The sequence below is a fragment of the Corvus kubaryi genome, unplaced genomic scaffold (assembly GCF_017639235.1).
Source record: "Corvus kubaryi isolate FWS band 111438036 unplaced genomic scaffold, C.kubaryi_AGA036_p1.0 125, whole genome shotgun sequence".
Lineage (NCBI taxonomy): Eukaryota > Metazoa > Chordata > Aves > Passeriformes > Corvidae > Corvus > Corvus kubaryi.
Window position 1 is genome coordinate 1,531,201 of NW_024580660.1, and position 22,497 is coordinate 1,553,697.

General features: G+C 37.4%; 2 protein-coding genes across 7 annotated transcripts in view; one reads left to right on the top strand and one right to left on the bottom strand.

Moving 5' to 3' along the window:
* Positions 1 to 7,059, top strand: part of CSRP3 (cysteine and glycine rich protein 3) — a 7,867-nt gene extending 808 nt beyond the window's left edge. The window contains exons 2-5 of the mRNA XM_042021561.1: positions 3,046 to 3,214; positions 4,580 to 4,715; positions 5,178 to 5,271; positions 6,371 to 7,059. Of these exons, the coding sequence (XP_041877495.1) occupies positions 3,046 to 3,214; positions 4,580 to 4,715; positions 5,178 to 5,271; positions 6,371 to 6,450 (479 nt within the window). The 3' untranslated portion in view covers positions 6,451 to 7,059. The remainder of the gene's footprint in view (positions 1 to 3,045; positions 3,215 to 4,579; positions 4,716 to 5,177; positions 5,272 to 6,370) is intronic.
* Positions 1 to 22,469, bottom strand: part of ZDHHC13 (zinc finger DHHC-type palmitoyltransferase 13) — a 40,725-nt gene extending 18,256 nt beyond the window's left edge. For 5 of the 6 annotated variants that reach the window (XR_006014967.1, XR_006014956.1, XR_006014964.1 and 2 more), the window contains exons 1-17: positions 21,986 to 22,469; positions 21,426 to 21,503; positions 20,834 to 20,978; positions 19,450 to 19,514; positions 18,719 to 18,881; positions 17,801 to 17,926; positions 17,362 to 17,495; positions 16,488 to 16,588; positions 13,984 to 14,108; positions 12,891 to 12,953; positions 12,367 to 12,460; positions 10,918 to 11,001; positions 9,955 to 10,112; positions 8,650 to 8,747; positions 8,106 to 8,155; positions 1,202 to 1,315; positions 14 to 78 (exon numbers count right to left, since the gene is read on the bottom strand). Coding sequence is in view for 1 of the 6 variants with exons in the window: in XM_042021539.1 (XP_041877473.1) it covers positions 8,020 to 8,155; positions 8,650 to 8,747; positions 9,955 to 10,112; positions 10,918 to 11,001; positions 12,367 to 12,460; positions 12,891 to 12,953; positions 13,984 to 14,108; positions 16,488 to 16,588; positions 17,362 to 17,495; positions 17,801 to 17,926; positions 18,719 to 18,881; positions 19,450 to 19,514; positions 20,834 to 20,978; positions 21,426 to 21,503; positions 21,986 to 22,101 (1,686 nt within the window). In the remaining 5 variants the exon portion in view is untranslated. Of the gene's footprint in view, positions 1 to 13; positions 79 to 1,201; positions 1,316 to 7,947; positions 8,156 to 8,649; positions 8,748 to 9,954; positions 10,113 to 10,917; positions 11,002 to 12,366; positions 12,461 to 12,890; positions 12,954 to 13,983; positions 14,109 to 16,487; positions 16,589 to 17,361; positions 17,496 to 17,800; positions 17,927 to 18,718; positions 18,882 to 19,449; positions 19,515 to 20,833; positions 20,979 to 21,425; positions 21,504 to 21,985 lie in introns of those variants that run through there. The other variant, XM_042021539.1, reaches the window with a different exon arrangement.
* Positions 22,470 to 22,497: the final 28 nt, after the last annotated feature.

A 22,497-nucleotide genomic window follows, 5' to 3' on the forward strand; every position in this document is an offset into this window, starting at 1 on the left:
TTGGGATTATTACCTTTGCAGTACAAATTCCAGCACGACAGTTTAGAAGCCACTGAATCCAATTATCTCCCTTCTTTCCTGCAGGGATAGAGACTTCTTATTTGGAGGCATGAGACTAATATTACATGCTAACCTGATACAGCGCAGCACTTTGCAGAACGAGTCCAAAGGACACACCTGAGCTGTCTTTGCCTTTCTCCAGGTGCCCTAAAAGTGATGCCTAAAAGTTCAAACTATGCCTTTAGTGATGCCTAAAAGGCCAAGTAAGAAAGGATTCTCTCAAAAAGTTTTCAGTTAACTGACAACCTTCAGCCAATTCTTACTGAATGGTAAAAGAAAAATCTCAGTCTCAACTAGAACCTTCTTAATGCTTCCACGTTCTGCCTATAACAATTAATACTAAATAAAAATAAAGACCTGTCCTAATAGAGCATAGTTATGAATATTTCTCAAGTATAAGGTTCGTTCTTAGCACAACTGAGTTATTTTCTTTTAGTGATTCATGATAAACAACATACATCCATTATCTCTGACAAATATTTAGTCTGCTGTGGGGCTCTTCTTGGTTGGTTAGGGGTGTATTTTGTTGTGTTTTGGTGGTTTTTTTTCCTTTATTTGCCACTTGTAGTTTTAAGTCTGAATTAAATTATTAATAGGTTAGATACTAAAAAAAGTATTCCCATCAGAAATATGTTTAAGGTCAAAACCTAAAGATGCATCTAAGTTGCCTGGTTGGCATATGAAAGGTATGTTAATTGGCTTTAGTTTCCCCATGATTCACACACACTATTCAGCAGCTCTGGATGCCTCAGTATCATGTATCACATTCATGGGCTATGAACCATTTATAGGATTTCATTTCTCAACAGAAGAAAACCAATCCTCCCCAGCCTAAACTCAGGCATGAATTTACCTGTTTTGCTGCGCTTTTGTGTATTTCTATATAAAACTGTTTCAAATATACCTTCTATTTCACATTGTCTTTGACCAGGCATGCAAAAACACATCGGTATTTTTTGACTAAAGAGTTCAATTTCAGCAGAATTATAAACAATTCAAGCAACCTGTTAACACAGGAAGAATCAGACAAGCTAAACTATATATAATACTCTCTCTCCACTCCATAGTTTTTCCCTACAAATATTGTAAGAGAGAAACTTGTTTCCAGCAATCCCTCCTTCCTGTGCAGACTCCTGTTTACCTGCAGACTGCTGTTGCACTGACAGCTTTTACCCAAAGTGCAGCTGTGATGGACATTTGGCAGGATCACACGCCATCAACCTGGATCTCCTCAGTGCCGGCAGGAGAACAGGATCTGTTGGCAGATGACAGGTCTCAAAGTTATTTCAACAATAGCACTTCAAGGGCTTTTGCTCCATCTGTTGTGGTGAATTGATACCCTATCCCTAAGGTACCAGAAATAGAAACACTTTATCAGCTGCTAGAGTTTCCATCATCCCTTAACTCCCTTAGCAAATATAATTATCATCTCAAAGCAAGACTGTAGTACAAGGAGATCAGGTTCACACATTTACAGAAGCTCCTCATTTTATTTCTGTTAACTTCAAAGGTCTTTGCAAATTATTTCCCCCTCCATGCAGTACAGGGAGGAGGAAAGCCACTAAGATAACCAGAGAGCTGGGGATGTATAACTAGTCCTATATACTGCCTCTTAACAGCAACCACCTACGGGTTGGAGCTACATGATCTTCAAAGTCCCCTCCAACCCAAGACATTCCAGGATTCTATAATTAAAGCTGCAGGGGTTCCAGGGTGTAAATTCCCTGCGGTGGATAAACTGGACTCAGAGGAGGACATTTAAAGTAAACGTGGGGGAAAGGCACTAATCAAACCCTAGATAGCTCCTCCAGAGCTTGCACTTTCAGCCACTTCCAATACTTTGGTATTTCACAGCTTTCTGTTGCCTACATGAACTCAGCAGCTTCGTTTTCCAAGCTACGGACAGCGCGTGACTGGAATGCCCTCTGCAGGGCAAGCACATGCTCTAAGGAACATGGAGAGAAAGTTTTTGCCTATTTTTTCTCCACTTGTAATCAATCACTGTTGAACAGTGAACAGTTTGTAAGAAGTATTGCAATATTAACTTTTTAGCATACTAGAAAATCCTGGTTTTTGATAGGGACCGACTTGAACGATCATCCTCTCTCCGTGGGGTGGAGGCTGTCTCACACTGAGCTCCCAAAGTGGTGCAGCAAACACAGGCATACACTCATCACCAAGTAGTGAGGAGAACAGTCACTATTTTTTTTCCCATTCATTATTAGTAGTGCTGTAGAGGACATAATTTGTTTTCCCTGATGAAAGCTGGGCATTCCTATGGCACCTTCTGTCCAAAAGTCTGCCAGACCTTTCCTAGTGAGCTAAGCTAGGCTGTCATTCTCTGTAGCAAACATGATTTGTAAGAGGCCTGCTTGGGAATGACTACAGCCACACTCATCATCCTGGAGGAAGTCTGACAGAGCTGACACTTGCTTTGCCTTAGTGCCACAGCTCAAACAAACAAACAATGATAAAAAACCCCCCAACATGTCCTGCCTGACTCCAGACATGGTGTCGATGTTAAAGCCTCTTTCAGAAACACACCACATCAAAACAGCCTGGGCTGAGCTGAGAAAGCCACCACAGACTCAGAGCAAGTATTTTGAAAGGTCCAGATGCACAGTGGAATCAATGCCCCTGCAACCTTCTTTCCCCCCTTTTTTAAGGTTTGGGAGTTTAGGATCGTTATCTCAAGTCCATCTTAAGCTTCACAGGTCTAGACAAACTCTCTCAGCAAGCCCATGATTTCCCTGGGGTCACAGGATAACTTCAGAGTGGCAAAAAGAGAACAGCTTTTGTGCACACACACACCCACCTCCCCCCTACCTCAGCAACAGCCCAGTCAAGTTTTATACTGACTGGCTCATTTTCACATATTTTTAAAGTTAAAAAAGAAATAAATACTAATTGCAATTATTTTAAACCACATCAATTCAACTTTGAAAAGGCACATGCTGATACATGCCTCTCTCTCCCTGTTTTCAGTGGCTTGCAGGAAGGCTCTGGACAGCACCACAGTAGCAGCTCACGAATCTGAAATCTACTGCAAAACCTGCTACGGGAGAAAATACGGCCCCAAAGGTGTTGGCTTTGGACAAGGGGCTGGATGCCTCAGCACTGACACCGGAGACCACCTGGGCTTGAATCTGCAGCAGTGAGTTAAAACCTAGTGACAGCTCCTGTTTCTGGTCCTACTTGTCTCTTACCAGGGTATTTTAGACATTTTATTCTGTTTCCATAACAACATCCAGCGTAAGGAGCAGAGCAGACTTTCCTACACCCTTTCCTTCCAAGGATACAGTAATTTACAGTTTTTAATGATGCTCAGTCTCTTTAAGCCTGCTTTACAAATTATCCCCTCCTTCAATAGGCAATTATTCTGCAGAAGCAGCCTTTATATGCCACCACACATGTAAATATTCACTGCAATTGTAATCTGCCATTTGTAGCACAGTGGTAAAATCACATTCACTATAGAAAAAGATAATTTTTTTTTCCCCTCTTAGAGGCTAAAATCCAGTTAAGGTTTTACTCTTAGAGAAATAATCACACTACCCCATACTGCTAGCTCTCCTCTCAATGGGGGAAATAACATTTCTAAATCCTCCCTGTGGTTCAAATAACACTTACAAACACACTGAGAACGTGTTTGAACAAAGAAATTCTAATGGGATACCATCTTCCAAAAGCACATAATTAGCTCTGACAGTTCATTTTTATAGGATTTTCCTGCAATTCTCAAAGCTCCAGATTTCTAAATCAACGATGCTTCTTCCTTCTGGTGGTCTAACTGTAAAGAAACCAATTAACCAATATGCTGTGTAGGAAATAAAAGCTTTAACAATGTATTTAACTGTAGCTCCTTGTACCATACAAATCTATTACGGGCAGAGTTTTGCATCAAAAACTGTCACATCCTGTGGATATAATGACCTGTTGCAGTCCAACAGTCTGATAATTCAGAAATCATTCTGTGAAAGGCTTTATGCACAAAGATATAAAGCACAGGCTCCAGAAATAAAAAACAAAGCTACTTTTCTGATGTGCTTTTGATCCTAGGCCAGGTAAGAACCCCAATTCCCTGTCCAAATGTCTCACTGCCTAATGAAACTGTAGCATGCAAAACCTGAATTTTTATTTTCAGTTTGATGAGCACCAGCAGATAGCCAGTTACAAAGAATAGAGACTTCTTGTATTTTCCCTCTTGCCTCTCAATGAGAGAAAATTGGTTTTTACTTAACTTTTCATTAAACATAATCTTTTCTGCATGTGGCTGCTGTCAGCTCCACGAACAGGTAACAGAACAGGTAACATCAGAGCTTACAGTACCAGCTTCTCAATCACACAACACAGAATTCAATAGAATGCTTTGATTTTCTTCTTTTTTTATCTCCTTTTGCATGTCAGAGACCAGCAATTAAGTATTTTTTATACCTTACCAAAAAATCATGAAATCCTTTTTCTAAGGAAGACAGCATTTTTAAGCAGCATTTAAAAACATTGAAAACTTCTGTTTTAGGGGGTCACCAAAGCCTGCTCGCCCTTCAACACCAACTAATACTTCAAAGTTTGCCAAAAAGATGGTAGATGTGGATAAATGTCCCCGTTGTGGCAAATCGGTGTATGCTGCAGAGAAGATCATGGGAGGAGGAAAAGTAAGTAGTGACTTCAGCACTAGGAAAAAACTCCATAGTTTTATAAGGGTGAGAAACTATAGCTAAGAGGTCCTTGATCATTTAAATTTTCATTCATAAAGAAAACATGAGGACGAATTTGCAAATTGCTACAACAGGATGTAGGTTCAGGTTTAAAATCTTGGGCTTCTTGTAAGCCGCCTTCAACTTTTTGCTTCTTACTTGTGTCTGAGGACCAAGCACTGATTACTAATGGCTGTTCCTCCATCCCTGGGTATATTTATAAACCTTTATTTGTAGTGGCAATTGAAAATGTATTAGACAACGTAACTGAAAAGACACTAACCTGGAATGACTAAAAATGGAAGCCACAAGATCAACAAAAGAATTTTAACCTTTTCACACCCCATGAAGCAGTAGTTCTCTGTTTCTTGTACCTGTTGGCTTCCTGTAACACACAATGAATTGTCTTCCTTTCCTCAGCCTTGGCACAAGACCTGCTTCCGCTGCGCTATTTGTGGGAAGAGTTTGGAATCCACGAATGTTACGGACAAAGATGGAGAGCTCTACTGTAAAGGTGAGAGTTGCAGAGAGCTGAAGGGTACGGAGTCAATCTAAAGTTAGTCTCTTCAGACCTAGGATTGCCATCATGATTTACCTTGCTGTATGCTTAACAACCCCAGGAAATTTCATTTTGTCTCTTTTTAACAACTTTCTGAAAGCAAAGAGCTACAGTAACATTGCAGTTGCAGCTTCTACTATTAACATTTAAATTTTAAAGCTATAAATTTCCTACTAATGTGACAACCTCTCGAATCTGTCCTCAGACCTTCTAACAGAGCACTGGCAGGCTCTTGTACCTGCACAGTCTCACTAAAATAAAAAATCCACAAAGATACAGATCTTTGGTCCTCCAAATTGGAATTCTTGCCTGTAAAATTTTAAAGATATTTCCACTGCATTGGTAGCACAGAAGATAATGCAAAAATGGTAAATTATACATCTAGATGTTCTTCTCAAATGCAGAAAGTTCACAGACTTCACTTGACTCCTAGAAATAGCTTAAGGGGAAAAAAATATGCAAAGTTTTTATATCCAAAGCTAAACGTTATAGAGAGCCCTAAAGAAGAATACTGGAATTCCAGAACTTTGGGTACAGTCTGTCAACCACAAGTGGATCAAATTGGTATATTGGGAGAAATATGCTCACCATTACCACTTGGCAGAGTTGTGATAAATAACTACACACACACACTAACCAATACAGAGTTCAAATGGAATTACCTAAATGCTCATCACTACTTTCTGGATTATGCTCTATTTCTTTCAACCTCCTTAAAAATCTCCGACTTACTCTGTATTACTCATCAGACCAAGTTTTACTGAGCATTTTCAGTAAGGAAAGTAGTTTTAATGAAAATATTACTTAGATCTAAAAAAATATAGTTTCTTAATTTTTTTTGAGATCACCAGATGCAACTTCTGTGTAATTCAAATATGTAGTACCAGTTTCACTATTAAGACCTGGATAAACTTCTGAGAAATACACTATTTCAGATTTCCTTCCTTTTTATTAACTTAAATTTGATAGTAATCTCAAAATGAAAACCAAAAGACATTTACCTCTATCTGAGAGCCTTCAGAGTACCATTTACCTCCCCCTCCTTCTTTTGCAGTTTGCTATGCAAAAAATTTCGGTCCCAAAGGAATTGGGTTTGGTGGCCTCACTCAAGTGGAAAAGAAAGAGTGTGAATGAGAAGAAATGGATACAACAGACTCAAACTGCTGTTGATGCCACCAAGTGATAGCTGTCAAGTAAAATATTAAACAACACATAGTGCTAAGAACCTAGGGCATTTGACTAAGATTTTCCACCTTGCAGGAAAAATTTGTGTGTTGTATCTTAAGAAATTAATCTTAGAGTAGATTAAAAAGGTACAGTGATAAAACTAGACTCATGTTTGTGTTTAGTAAATAAAGGCAAGGAACCTCATGGAACATTATTGCTCTTTAAACTAGTACTGATCACATTCTAGACTGGAATTTTAGATTCATAGTGCCCCGTTAGGATAGGGATCCCTTCTGGAGTGAAGGGTCCAGGTGTTCCCAGTTAGACTGTATTTTCCTTTGTTCACAATGTTACACTCTCTGTATTTCCACCAGTCTCCTAGTTGAGTTTTGAACATGCCAGCATTTGTATTATGACAAGTAGGTGTTATTTGCTTTGAGAGACAATTAAAAAGGATTTGAGATTGTCTCTCTCTGAGGGAGGCATTTCTAAAAACACCCAACATTTTCTCAGAATACAGTGTTACAAGTTTTGTCTGTTTTCAAGCTACAATAAAGTACTTACTGCTTCACGTTATTTTTATTTGTATTTGCCTGTGCTTTTACATTCGACAGTGTTGCAGATAAATGGATTTCATCAAGATGAATGAAACCCCTTTCTTAACTACAAGAATTGCATTTCACTACATTACTTACTATGTCAGCTCTAGATGGTACCTGACTTTAATTTCCTGATCTTGAACTCTTTCTCTGCTGGTTTTCATTGTTACCTACTTTGACTTACATTCATACCACACAGTCCAGCTGGCCCCTCCTTTTCTTGGGAATGTGGCTGACATTAGCTACTACAGATGCAAGGGGGAAACAATTCCCTCTTTTTATGTACATTTCTATTTTCCATCATAAGCTTACCCATTTTCATACACTAACAGGGCATACATATGTGAAAAACATAAGGCAAAGAGTCAGGCTTCTTCTTATGGTTTTGTGCCTACCCACTCTTAAATACCTCACTGGTCACATATCTCTTGAATCTATTTCAGTCTGCAAAAATACATTTACAAGTATGAAAGCTCTATTTTATTACATGTAAACCCTTCAAATACAAAGACTTAATAGAGATTTTCACAGCATAAGCAATAAAATTACAATGTAATCGTTATATTAAGTTTTTCAACATGAACATTCATCTTAATTTTCAAAATTGTCTTTTGCTATCAGCAAAGTGAAGCAAAGGGTACCAACATCATTTTAAAATTTTGCCCTAAAAACTTACCTTTAAAAATATATATATTTGTGTCATCTCCTCACATAAAATTTTAAATAGTTTCAGCTCAACCTACTCAAACTATACGTACACAGACACATGGTGACTGTTCCATATACAAATCTGCTGTATCTTATGCAAGGTAAGTTTAATATTTGAAACAATAATAAAAAATAAAACCAAGCAGCTTCAGAGGAATTTGTAAAAATTAACAAAATATCCAGTTTTATTTAACTTTCAGCTCAACCATCTTAGAAATTAAGCAAAACTTTACACAGAATGAACATTTTTCTCCTTTGCCAGATGAAAAAGTTTGTATTGCTTGGTCCAGTCAATTACGTTGGGTTTGAACATACCAAAGCAACTGCACTGGAAAAAGTCTGCAAGATTCTGGAAGCATCCAAGGCTGAAAAAAAGAGAAAAATATGCATTAATAAACCTAAAATAAGAAGACTGCAAGCATGAAAAATACCAGTTCACCATGAGACAGTACTTAAGATATTAACCTGTCAAGGGAGACAGCTCAGGGAAAAGAAACAGAGGAGCTCTCAACTGAGCATTATTCCTTTGCTGAACTTTTACAACATGTTTTACATTAACAATTGAGAGTTGAACTCAAGTATTTAAAAGTTAGTAACATCTCATCTGTTAGTATACCTGAGGAAACAGGGAAACCTTGGTGCCAATTTCTCTATTAATAGAGCTAAATACTGCAAGAGAAGTCAGAAAGGGGTCGGTTCATACCTAATTCTCTTTCTGATCAGACACAGAGACTGATGAACAAATTAAAGGACAGCACTCCCTCGCACCCAGAATAGTGTTTTTGCACTTATGAAGCAGTGAAGCAAATCAGTACTGAAGAGATAACATGCTTAAAACACTCTGTTCATTACTACCCACTTGTATGGAGTCCTCCTGAGTGAAACAGGATGCTTAGACGATTTTCTCTGTACCAGGAGATTCATTCTTTCATGTGAGGTCAATCCCAGGAACACAATCTGATTGGAAGAAAAATGTAAGTAATGGTTACAACATGAACATCACAAATTAAACTTCTGGGGAGACTAGAAGATACTAATGAGAAGGAAGCAGGGTGGAAGAGGTTGGCCATATCTAACAAATAAGAAACCACTGCTATAACTGATGACTGAAAAGTCTGTATTTAAATTGGGCTAAAACAGAACCCAGCAAGCTCTAACACCAGCTTCCCGAGGAGGCAAGCTTAACTGGGATATCTGTGAAGACTCTAATTAAGATTCACAGATGTCTGCAGAAGTATAAGATCTATCACAGTTATTTTGTCTATATTCTACCACAGAATATGGTAAAATGGTAGAAAAGAAAGAAGGTAAAAGAAAACGGTAGAAAAAGATCCCTTGATCCACAATGACACTAAATGCCATAAAGCAGTACATTTTCAAATGACTGGGTACAAAACACAGCAGTTAAACTGTAAATATCTTCCCTATCTTTTTCCAGCATGATATCCCAGTGCCTTGGACACTGCAAAAATCTAGCAGTACCTGTTTAAAATTGGGGAGCTTTTTGGTTTTTCTTTTTTTTTTTTTTATTAAACAAGATGTAAAACAAGTCCTTAGCTCAGTATGTTTAACCCATATTTCAAAGACACCTCTTTCCTAAGAGCTGCTAAACAAGCTGTTTCACAGATGTTTTAAGACAGCTCTTCTCAATTTTGTTTGCATAGCCAAGCTTTTCTCTGAGAAAAACATAAACAAGAAATTTGACAGTCCTCAACAAGATAAAATCCAGGTCATGTATTTTTACTGTAGCAGTGGGATTTAATACAGTCTAATAACACATGCCTGAGCTCTGCCACAGAATTTTCAACTCAGGAATAATTGTGTTACTGAGCTCTTGGGCAGTTTTGGGGGCACTAATACCAGTTCTATGAGTCAAATAAATTTCTTGTCTTTAAATACAACTTTTTAAAGGTTTGGAATTTTTGATGAGTAGTAAACCCAGCACTCAGTTATAGGAATGATTTGCAGGCTGTGATTCTACTTCCAACAGGGGAATGCTGAGTGCACAAGAATCTGTGAAACTTCAAGGTCTGCCCTGAGATTTAAGAGAAGCACCTTACTGTGACAGTAATCAGGGACAGCAGGCACAGAGTTTTTACAGGAGCAAATCATTCAGGGAAAAGCTTTAATGTGACAAGAAGCATAAACTGAAGGAAAATATTACCTGATAAAGCTGAACAGTGAGCCACAAGGAGGCCCATAGGGTATGGAAACAGGCTACTGAGAAGATGTAGGAAACCCACGGAGAGCAGGACACGGTCTGGGTGAAGTATGTCCACGCTCCATCTTGATGGTAGCTTGCTGCACAGTGATTGGACCAATCTGACAAGATACACAATCAGTTAATTATAGTTTTAAGCCATTCAGAGCTGAGCAAAGATTATTTGCATGAAATGAATATTAGATAGCAACATCCTCTAGAAATACCACATTTCACCTACCCCGTTGTCACCCCAAAGCACCCACATAGATATGTGACTGCTTGCTATTCTGGCTGCATAATCTTTACACTCTGTGCTCATGATCCACAGAAAAACATATTTGTTTTAAAGGGTTGGTGCTATGGTAATTCATCCTCAGGAACTACATTGTAAGGGCTTTCCTCTCCTTTCCAATAATTTTTTTTAATTTTTCAAAGTAACAGTTCAGATTTATTAAGGAGATAATATACTTTTTTCTCTTCAAAATTAAACTACTTTAAAAACAAAAAGAAATATTTGCATTTAGTAGAGATAGTTCCAAATTTTAAAAAAATCAATAAAGCTTTTGCAATAATGTATTTACAAACTTATTTTCTGTTACAGCAAAGGGCATCCAGATTAGAACCTGTCACCTGACCTTCCTCCACATGGCTTCCCTATTTCCTTTCTAACAAAAATGCTTCCTGGTATTTCATTTTCCAACGGACATCCCACTACAGCAGCATCTTTGCTCTTGCTCAACACAAACGGAATCAGGTATTTGATGAAAGACACAGATGCATTTTCACTTAAGCTACACAATAACATCACTGCTGAAATAAGGTATCACTTTCAGGGTACACTTGCTGGAAATGAAATGCTAAAAAATAAAGACCACACAGAGATGGATTTGAAAGATAAATTAAACTAAATTAATGGATACATACACTGGAGAGTTCCATAAAGCAGCCAGACACCAGTCATTGTTAGGAAAGACAGGAACAGCAGGTAGTAATAATGGTTCCCAATGCCTGAAATTGAGGCAAGGAAAAAATTTTTAAAAGTTGGACATTTTAAAATTCAGCACTACTTGCATTTCCACTGAAGTTAACAGGAATAAAAAGAGTCAAAACCATTTCTTATTTTAACCTCTGCCATCCACAGGAGAGCGTGACAAGGCTGATCTCTCTCTCAACTTTCTCCTGTAAGCCACCCCAATTCATATAATAGAATTAGTTCTGATAAAGTCAGCCAGGATTTGTCTCTCCTTCAGAGCATGCCTTCAGCTGTTTTAGTCTGATGAGGACTAATTAAGCAACTACAACTCCCTCCCATGCATAATAAAATTGTCTCATATGACTGAGAAGTCTAAGCTATTCAATTTATCTGACCTTGTGTGCTTCATACACATAAAAAGCCCCAGACCTCTGTCAGAAAAATTGTTACATGAAGATACGGGTTTTTTAAAATTACAGTCATATTGCTCAAAGCTTTGAGAAAATGCATCAGAAGGATGCCTGGCACCTTCTAAATAGCAAACTAATAGAATTTAACATTAGAAGAAAAGCTATTGGCAAAAAAATAAGTGAAAAATATATTATTACAGATGTAAAGCTGTCACCTTCCTGTCTTAAGCTGGAAGCTCATCCCCAGTAATGAGCCAGAAAGGAAGACAGAGAGCAAGAGGGAAGAACACAAGACCATGAAAACACCCTTCGGGGTTATCTCAGTGGTACAGCTGCTCCACTGAGAACCATCCCTAACAGTGACAAGAGGCAATGGAAGTTCAGGAGGACACACGAGTCCAGCCACTTCCTGGAGTTCATTCTCCTCATCCATAGCTACTGCATTAAAATGTCAGAGTGTGCACACTTGTCTGGTTCTTTTAGTATCTACTCTTGGACACATTGTCCAAAAAAGTTTATCTAATCCCCTTCTGAACCTGCTGATACTGCCTGTGTCTGCAAACCCTTACAGCAGTAAGCTCCAAAATTTCACTGCCTGCCATGTGGAGACATTTTTTTCTTTAACGATTTTAAATCCTTAGTTCTACTATGATGTGCTTGGCTAGTAACAATTCTGCATTCACTTTAGCCACCATCTTAATAATTTTTTTCTTTCCTTTTTCAAAGACTCAATCATATCCCCTGTTCCTTCTCTCTCCAAAGAAAGGGTTCCAGATTTTGTGGTCTCTATTCTTAGGGTGACCTCTCCCTGAATAATTTTATTTGCTTTTCTCTCTTCCATCTAATTTCCCTCTGGCACCTATCAGAGCCCTTCAGTATCAACTGGATATTCTTGCATCATGTGTGCTCTCTCTTTAAGGGGATAAATGTTATCTCTGTGACTTTTAAAATACATAGCATATTCAAATTTGATAAGACACATACTCTTACCTATGCAATGTCCAGTCCACAGAGAATGCTGATCATATCTGGCTACACATGCCTGGCAAGCAAGGCAATGCACAGATCTCAAAGGCTTCCTTACCTAGGTGAGGATGAAGGAAAAGAATGCACTCAGAGCAGAAGCATCTACTTTGCTCAAAGCCTTCATCTCAAAGGCTTCATCTTACTGTTACCACCACATTTTGCATAATTACTGTGTCATAGACCTCACAACACAGAACATAGATGAGAACCATATACCTTAATTTAAAAAAAAAAAGAGATGGAATTAAAAAAAATTAAGATTAAATTAAATGTTTTAAATTAATTTAATTTAAATTAATTTTCAAAATAAAGTCCAAGGATCTCAAAGCACCTCTTGTCACCATAAAAGAAATAAAGAAATCTAAACTACAGAACAAACTACTTGTGTAACACTTTAATGACAAGCAGTGAGGAAAAAAGGGGTTTTTACAGCAGTATTTAGTAAAAGGCAGGTTCACAAAGAAAAAAAATACAAAAGCCCCACTTACAAGACATGATGTGCAAAATGTTCTGAAGTCCAAGCAACCAGCTTCTGCAAGAGCTACAATATTCTGAAAGACAAAGTATTTTGTGCTTGCATTTGGGTCACATTTCCATAGGTGCTATGAAGATTTCCACATTAGGCCTTTTGCAGTTTTTAAGTATTTTAGTATTTGTAAGTATTTTAGGTGTCAAGCATGAACAGGAATAAGAACTTGCTATTTAAAGAGATCCACAAGGAAAACCAAACCAGTAAAGACTAACGCAGCTTCACCCACACAAGATTACTCAGAAAAGTATCTCTGTGTTGTCAAAATAATGCAAATTAAATATTCCTTAAAATGAGATGGCACCTCTCTATAAATAGTCAGCCAGACTTCAGGGAGATGACATCTGCTCCTTTACAAGGATACAACGTTTATGAGTCCTGTGCCAATAAGTTAAAACTGCTGTTTATGCTCTCTGGCAAGCTGATGAAATACAACCTCAATGAAAGCCATGAGACCACAAACAAAATGCTTTCCTGAACCTGTAGGTTGGGGAGACCAAACACTAAAATCTCTAATGATTGGCTGCCCATGATTTCTTTTGGCCACTATAAAACAGTTAGGAAATAAAAAGTTAGTTGCATGATGTTCAAGCACAAAACCCAAATCATTATACGCACCCTCAAAGCGCATTACAAACTTCAGATAATTACTAGCATTGATAAAGGAAAGCCATGTGACTATTTCTTTCTAACCAGAGACAACTGGAGCAGAAACCATATGAAACTTCCATTTTTTAAGTGAAGTTTTATGTGAATTCATATCACAGGTAACAGGTGGGTCTGTACAATGTTTGGCCAAAGCTCACACTTCAGTGAGAAGATAGAGGCAAAGAAATTATAGCAGGATGAGGAAGATAAGGAAACAAGCAGTAGAAGAAGAAATTCTCCAAGATCTGTGATGTTCAATGACATTGCTAAAAACTCTTTAAGGAAGAATATTTCACTGCTTTCAAGTTTAACAAAGCTGCACATGATGACAAACAAATCAACCAGAAGCACATACATGCTGTACCAGGTCAGCCCTTCCATTTGTTGTTACAAAACCACCTTACCTCTTTTCTTTCTTCTTCTGAAGTCTTTATATATCCAGGATCAGTACTCCAGGTTTTATAGAAATAATAGAGAAGACCCATCATGCTGAACATGACAGTGATTTTAACAATTACATTTGTGGTATGTGATAGTCAGGTTAAGGACTATATTCCTATAACTCATACCACCACTATTTGTCAAACAAGCAAAATATTCTAAAATTAGTTTATACTACTTTACAAGCAACACAGAAAAAGAAAAAAATTACTTTCACTTTTATAGTGGGATCCTCTCCTTCCTTCCAAGGCTATCTTATCAGAGAAGTGGAATATTCTGTCTAGTTTGAGTGCTGGAGAAGACTTTTACAACTGTATAAACCTGCATCACAATATGGCTCCCTGTCACCCTCCTTAAAAGCCCTCCAGACTTCTGCCTTTGATTTCTTTTTTCCCCTCGGACGCTTTTCTATGTTATTTAAACAATACCAGTCAGACACGCAGAGCTACAAAGCTTCAGACAGCTGTGAGATTTGTTTGGCTGCTGCACCCACCCCTAAGTGAAACAGGCTCTTAGTCAGTCTTACCTTGTCCCATTCATTTCAGCCAAAAGCAACTAAATATACTCATTCAGAAAAAATGTAACTGAAAGCCACTCTGAAACTATTTTTGTCACTCTAAAAAGCCCAAGCACAGACTCCTAAACAATTCTGAAAGTAATGGGACATTAAGAACATAGCTTTTACACCATGAACTAAAACCATCTGTGTATCAGATGAGTGGGGAAGAAAAACGTGTCAAGATTAACTGTCTCTATACAGCAACAGAGGAATGTGAAGTGGGACAAGTTTCATACTAACTGAACTCATGCATCAAACTTGAGAGCTCAGGCTGCTAAAGAACAGTCCCTGATGCCACCAAGGAGCAGGCAGAGAGCTCAAGCCTGGATTGCATCTCCAGTGACCCCTCAGTCACTCCATGAACTCCAGTGCAAATAATTTTTAAAAATCCAGGATGGCAACCTCAAATTTGTTTTGTCTTATGAACTAACAACACTGCCAACAGTTCTATTTAAAATCAAGATGATACCTTATGAAATATTGGCACAAATGCCAGCTGTGTTTGTTACAATGCAGTTGCAGAGTGCACAGAAGTCAAAATGATGATGTGTTTTTTGTGGATACCACTGGTCTCTTTGCACTGCTATTGGTTTTTTGGAGCTAAGAAAAATACATACTTAGAATGGCTGGATTTTCATTCAGTCCAGAGGAAGTTTGACAGACAAATACAGATAACTAAAATCCTGAAAACTTTTAAAACATTCAGATCTGTGACCAGCTCCAGAAGGAAAACACATTCATGAGAAAAAAGGGTTGGATAGTGAAATGGAAACCTATCCACTGGCCCATCTCACCAAGCTATGGTTAGGCCTTCAAGAATATCGCTATGATCACTATCTTCAGCAAAGTATCTGACTCAAATCCCTACCAGGGGAAATCTTTTTCTCCTTTTAATTTAGATGACACCAACAAAACAAACCTTAAAGCTTCACAACAATTGAATAATACCATTTCCATTTATTAAAGCATATGTGTGAATCCCCAGCAGGAATATATTTGATCAGTTCATCAAAGTTAATCATGATAATTCTATTAAGGACATCTTAATTGGGAACAGTACAAGAGAAAATGTCCTTTAAAGGCTGAATTAAAAATTAATTAAAACTGTGTGGCAAAGTATATATTCTAGCTGGTTTAGTACAAAATTATTTGCAGTTCTAAGTATCTTCCTGAAGGCTTTTTCATACAACTTTATTAATAAACAGATGCCGACTGTGTAACAAAAGAGCAGGGCACTGGAAACAGAGCAGAAACTACTAAATTTTGTACTCACCAGTGAAAAGGCTCTTCAAAGAAAGCAAATGTCAAATAGAAATGAAACCACTGTATACTAAGGAGTCAGTGTAACCTGTGAATAAAGACAGGAGACTGGACAGCCTACTTTGCAGGAGCACAAAGAAATTTCTTCCTTTTTTTGGGAGGTGGAGGATGTTGTTTTTAAAGGCAGGAGCACGAATGTCACTAACTGTCAAATGCTTATCATTTTAGAAAGAAGAGATGCTTTCAAAATTATTATTAAGATATGTGTTACCCAGTTATACCACGTGCCAAAATACATCACTGTACAGCAGCCTCAGTGAAGAAGATTAAAGAGTGACATGGAGATGCTAACAGAAACCATTAGTTTTATAATAAACATCTTCATTCTGATATTCCAGTAATATATGAAATAGTTCAGGTTATAAAGAAGACAAAATCTGCTATAGACAAAAGAAGGTAAAGATTTTTAGTGTGTGTATAACTTTAAAATCACTTTGCCCCTTCCCAATGGGATTAAACCAATCTTACCAGACATTAACAGACACATGGAATTATCTGGAACTGCTCACCACTACTTGCATGACCAGGTTTAGCTTTACAAGAAACTCTAAGGAGAGTTCTATTGCATTTCTTGAGTATAAAGGATATCAGGCAGGAACCAGAAAAACCAGGTCATGGACATCCAAAAAACTGAACTTAGCAGAAATGCTGTGGGAAGATACCTCAGATTCTTGAGTCCCACAAGTTGCCTGAAAGAACATTAAAAGAAAAAAATATTTTTCAAAATATATTTGAAACATAGATCATGGAATATAAATCATCTGGTTTGTTACTGTAAAAACTTCATGCACACAGTTTATTTCAAGTCTCTCAAAGCAATCAAGAACTGTCACCCAAAAGCATTCTTTATCCATATATAGAGGGGATAAACAATGCAAAATAAAACTGAAGAGTGCTCTGTTCCAGCACAGTATTACATATGAGAAGTGCGGGAGGACTGGGTGAAAAGTCCAATCTCTGTCTCTTTGCACACAGATAGCATTGCCATATCAATGACCACTGACTGGGGCAGGAAAAGTAAGAAACAGCTCAGGATAACACTGGGTAGTCTAGGGAGCAGAAGGAGAGGGGATGGCTCATTAAAACTCATTTTGTGACAGAATAGAGCAGGAAAACATTGTGATAAAGCACATTTCTGAGCAGATACCTCACTGTCTACCAGATGTAGATGACCAATACTGCTCTTTGACATTAAAATTAGCTAACAGACTGGGTCACCCGTTTTTTCCAAATCTTTCAGTGACAAGAAATTATTATTGTGTATACTTAAATACATTCCATTTCTATGGTCATTCATTCTAAAAAGTACATATATTTAAATTCTTCACACACCATGCAACCATTTCTCAAGAGGTATCTTTTATATTAAATGAAACTAAACTCTGAAAAGAATTATGCATCAGATACTTTTTAAAGTGTCTTTGACAAGTAAGTACATAAACAGAGAGAAAAAGCCACAAACCTCACAAACAGAGACATCCCAAATAGCAGGCTGAGAAGCAAACCTCCTTTTAAAAGCCAAGAATCAGAACTTAAGTTCATGATGTATCCAATGGCCCACATGAATGTCAAGGAAGATGCCAACATCAGGAAGAGCTGTTAAAATTATTATTGTTAAAACACAACAAAGTACTCAAGCAGGTCTTACTTTAAAGTATTCAGTTCACGTAATAACAAATGCTGAAAGACTCAAGATAAGACAAGGCAACACATCAGTACATCAAAAGCAGGGGTGATGTATGACACAAAACCCCCCACCCAAACCACTCCTAGGTGCTTTTAAAGAATTCTATTTTGTGCACCCAGTTTCAGAAATTACTCTTGTTGGAGTTAATTTGCATGTCATTCTAAACAGAGCATGCTCTAGTTTTATTTTCATTAGTTATTACCCGGGAAATTACCTCATATTTCTCTACTATTTTCAGTAACCTGTTACTTCTCCTGTTTCTCATTCTTTCTTCCTCTTGTATCATATAAACCATGAAGTTATTCTGACTTTGATAAGCAAGGTCAAGCGGTGTCTCTCCCTTTCAGAACAAAGAGGGTTATTTATTTATTTATTTATGTACTTAACACATAAACAATCTCACTTTTAAGAGAAGCAAGAAATGAATATAGTTAAAACAAGACTAACCAGGCAGTTACTTCCCAGCCCCACCTCCCCCACTATTTTTTAAGGCAAGGTAAGCTAAATTCAGAGTGCCAACATGCTTAAATCAGAGCTTTGCAGTTCAGAAAGCTGACACTTGTAAATAGATTGAATCTATTTATCTGTTGGACTGCCTCCAATAACATATCTATATAGCCATGGGAATCGATACTTTCAACATTTATACCTCTCACCATCAGTTTCTACAAATATTAAGATGAAGCCTTTAATATGTGATATGTACAACAGGCATTGCCGAACACCAGCTTTGACAGAAGGACATCCACCTAATTTGAAGTCTTTATGAATCTGACTGGACACTAAGAAATGTATTTTTTAAAATCTGCCCAAGTCCTCATGACAACATTTTTAAGTAGGAAATAGCCAAATTAAGAAATGAAAAAGAAATGAAACAAGGCCCCAAGAAAATGAAACAAAAAAAGGTGAGGGAGGCAGAATCTGCAAAGGACACAATTACTGTTGAGTGAACCTTTACATTCATACTTAGAGCCACACCTCAAGAAAGGTGCTACCTCCTTTTGGGAAAGACTAAGAACACCTGCCCCCCTGTTATAATTTACATCCAACATGGAGAGGACTGAGATTTTTCTTTACATTCATTTTACACATTCATGCCACATGGGATGAAATATCACAAAGGAAAACATACCTTGACATTTTTTATGTCCAGGCTAGCACCAGCTTCCAGCAACAGATCCACTGCACTAGTATTTCCTGAGGCTATTGCCCAATGAAGTGCAGTATTCTTTTGAACATTGTCTACAGCATTGAGAGAGGGGTTAAACTTTAAGAGAAACCTCATGGGTTCTGGTCTAGATGAAAATAAAGTATAAGAGTTAACAAACAGAAGATAATCTCGACTGGAAATGAAACTTTTGAACACTTTATAAAACAACAGCTCCCATCTGTGAAACAACAGCAAGTATATAATGCCTTCTCAGAACAAGCTCATCAATGACAGATCCACATTTAGAATTCCAGACCTGCCCTGGAAGTTTTTCTCCAGACTATGTTACTTTACCATTTTAGCAAATATGAGGTATATTTTCTACAACACCATGTGTAGCTTCTATCTCCCCATTTTATTTGTTCTAAATGCATTTCACTGCATCCATACTCATTTATTTTCATTTTGCAGAAAATACAATAAGGCTGCAGATGATTCAACCACAAACCTAAACTTCTTCTAGAAATTCTTTTCACTTTCTTTGCTATATCCAATGATCCATTCCCAACTCCTGATCTCTGAAATACTGCGTATTTTAGTACAAATGGAAGGGAAAGGAATGTCAGTTAAAAAAAAAAATAGTAAGGAAAAATTCCCCTCAGTGCTTCTTGAGTACAATACAATAGACTCTTCTTCAGTTATTTTCTACTTACCCAATGGCTTTTTGTGCTGTTAACATTAAAGGTGTTTGTCCATTGAAGTCTGTTGTATCTACGTTCTAAGAACAAGATAACAAGCGATTACCAGTGATTTCAGGGAACAATGAAGTTCGGGGCTATACAACTGGCTTAGCTTCACTAATCAACAGAAAATGCACAGAAACCAAATTATATCAGCCAAGAAGCCAACACTCATTTAAAATTTCTTCCTCCTTCTACAAGTCTTGTATGTCATTCCTTTCAAAATATTGTGAGTTTCCATTTAAGGAAATTTTTAAGGGAGAGACTCCACTAAGGATATTTTTAAGTGAATCATGTCAACCATATTTCTTGTCCTCTTTTGCAAAGAAATACTATAAATAAGAAAGACCTTGTAAAACAATGCTAACCATCTTCCTTGTGTAAATAGATGTACATAACAGATGTACAGAAAGTACACAAAACATGCTTATTAAAACAACAAAGAAGGATTATGTATCTCAAGACATTAGTTAGATATCTAACCTAAATTTTCTTCCTTCCTCTTTCTTACCTAATTTTCTTCCTTCTTCACAACAAAGTTTCCTTGTTCCCTGCCTCCATCCATCCTTACATTAGAGCAGATTTACTGAAAAGAATTAATCACTTGGATTTTTTTAGTAGATGATAGGTGGCCAACAACTTTATTAAGCCTGCGATATACACCACTATACCTACATTCCAGAAGTCAGTTACTCTCCCTAAAGAGAACTTTATGAGAAAGAAAATAAACTTAACAAATTTTTAAATCCTAAGACTAGCTTGTTTCTCAGAATCAGCCTAGATCATACAAGAATTCTCCTGTCATTTTTATTAGCAAATTGTTATACTTGTCATTAATTCTGCTCATTTCAAATATAAGCTAAGAGACCTCAACTACCATGGATACAATACAAAATTAAACACAGAAATTTCTAATGAAAATTCAGACCTGGTCTGATCATTCATTCTGCATTCTTCAATTGATGGACAACTGCATAATTATTAATTACAAAACTGCAATCAAATCATAAATACTTCATGCTGTCTATAGATCATATATTGCTTTTTGATCCCAGGTTTAAAAGCCACTGGTTATTTCCCAGCACCACAAATCTGCACAGCCTTAACAACACTCCTAAATACACTGAAATGTAGGTGAGTCTGGATGTGGGGGATGACAGGAAGAGGGAAGAGTATAAGAAAAAAATAATATATACAAATATAAAAATATCTAAGTTTGTCTGTACCTATAGCACAGAAGAATAGGTGTAAAAGAACTGCTTTTCATCTAGGAAAAAAACCCAGTTAATTCTGAAATGTCTCCTACACACAGGCAGCTACTCATAAGCAGAAAACATTTTGGGCATCAGCAACATACCTGGCCTTTTGATATGAGGTAGGCTATGATGGGCATGTGTTGGAACAGCACTGCTAAATGAATGCTACTGAATCCTTCCCCATCAATAAGACTGGGATCCGCTCCACATTTCAACAATAACATGACCATGGGAAGGTGTCCTTGTCTATAACGATATGTGAAATGAAACTATAGAGATGATTTTAAAAATTGATATTTTATTGAAAGCATTGCCCTTATAGTTCTCATAGAGACCGCACAAAAACCAGTTTTCTCTCAGATTCTCATGGCTTTTTCAGCAAATCATATTCAATATATACCTTATTGAACGAGCCTAGGGCAAAGTGTTCATTTAGAATACAGAGGTTATTCTACAGTAATTTCTCCTCTGAGCAGTCAGCCAAGTCTCTGACTCTGGCAAAAGACTGATGGTCCAGAAAGAAGCACTGATCTTTCAATGGGAGAATTTGCACTCGGACAAGTTTTCCCAGAAGAATTATTTCAGCATATGTTTTCTGCAGCCAAGCAGTGCTTTGTTCTGCAGATCTCAGGAAACGCTACCACAGCTGTCAATACCGACAGATTTGCAATTAGTGGTTGCAAGCAGCATTACCTAATGGCCCAGTGCAGGGGCGTAGAATTCAAATCTCCACCGAGCTGATCCACTACCGCACCTTTGGAAATGTAATATCTGTGTAATAGCAACACAGGAAGGTCAGGAACAGACATAATAAAATAGCAAAACATAATACGAATGGTAACACAGCTAAAGGAGTAAATGACTCCTAATAAAAAATTCACTAGAGAAGCAAACGGACAGAAGTGCTTTTGCAGTAAATGACACTGTTTCAAGAAAATGCTGAAGAAACAATACAGTCTTTAGCAAGGTACTTCTAAAATCAGCTTTCACCTTTGTTAAAAAAACCCACGAAAATAAAATTATTTCATGCAATACATGATTTCACATCTAAAGAAACCGCACTGTCTTTACATTCCAGTGACATCGACACAAAGCTAAGCGCATCAAAATTTGAATTCTACCCTTTTCTTCTCAGGCAGTACAAAAGCAACAAAGTGATTATAGGTAACTTTTCCAGTACAAAAGCAACAAAGTGATTATAGGTAACAGTGGCAGAATACGCTCTGCTACTGTCACAGGGACTCCCGGCTTACTTCACCAGCTCCTGTCTGTTGTTTATTGCTGCCCAGTGAAGAAGAGTCACATTTTCTTTGTCTGGTTGGCGAACATCGTATCCTGCTTCTACCAGTTCTTTGCATCGCTCTAGCATTCCATACCTTAAATGAGGGGGAAAAAAAAAAAAATCAATTTACTTATCATCTCTTCAGTATTCTCCAGTCTGGAAACAGTTGCATCCTAGAGAAAAAACACGTATCAGAAAAATCACCCAGCAGTTCCTACTTGAGCAAATTCCACATTGCATTCAATGGAAGGCTTGTTAAAAGAATGAGGCTGTGCCTTGATGAGAAGTTTCTATTTAAAGAAAGCTGCTTGGAATGCTTTTATTTACAATAGCAACTGTAAGTGATTTCTCTTCTTCCACTACTGGGAGAAAACGAAACTGAAGACGTTTCCTTTGTAAAATATCCAGCCTGGCTCACATTTGAGGACACTCCCATCCATTGCAACACCTTGCACCCTCAGAATATGTACTTACTGTGTAGCC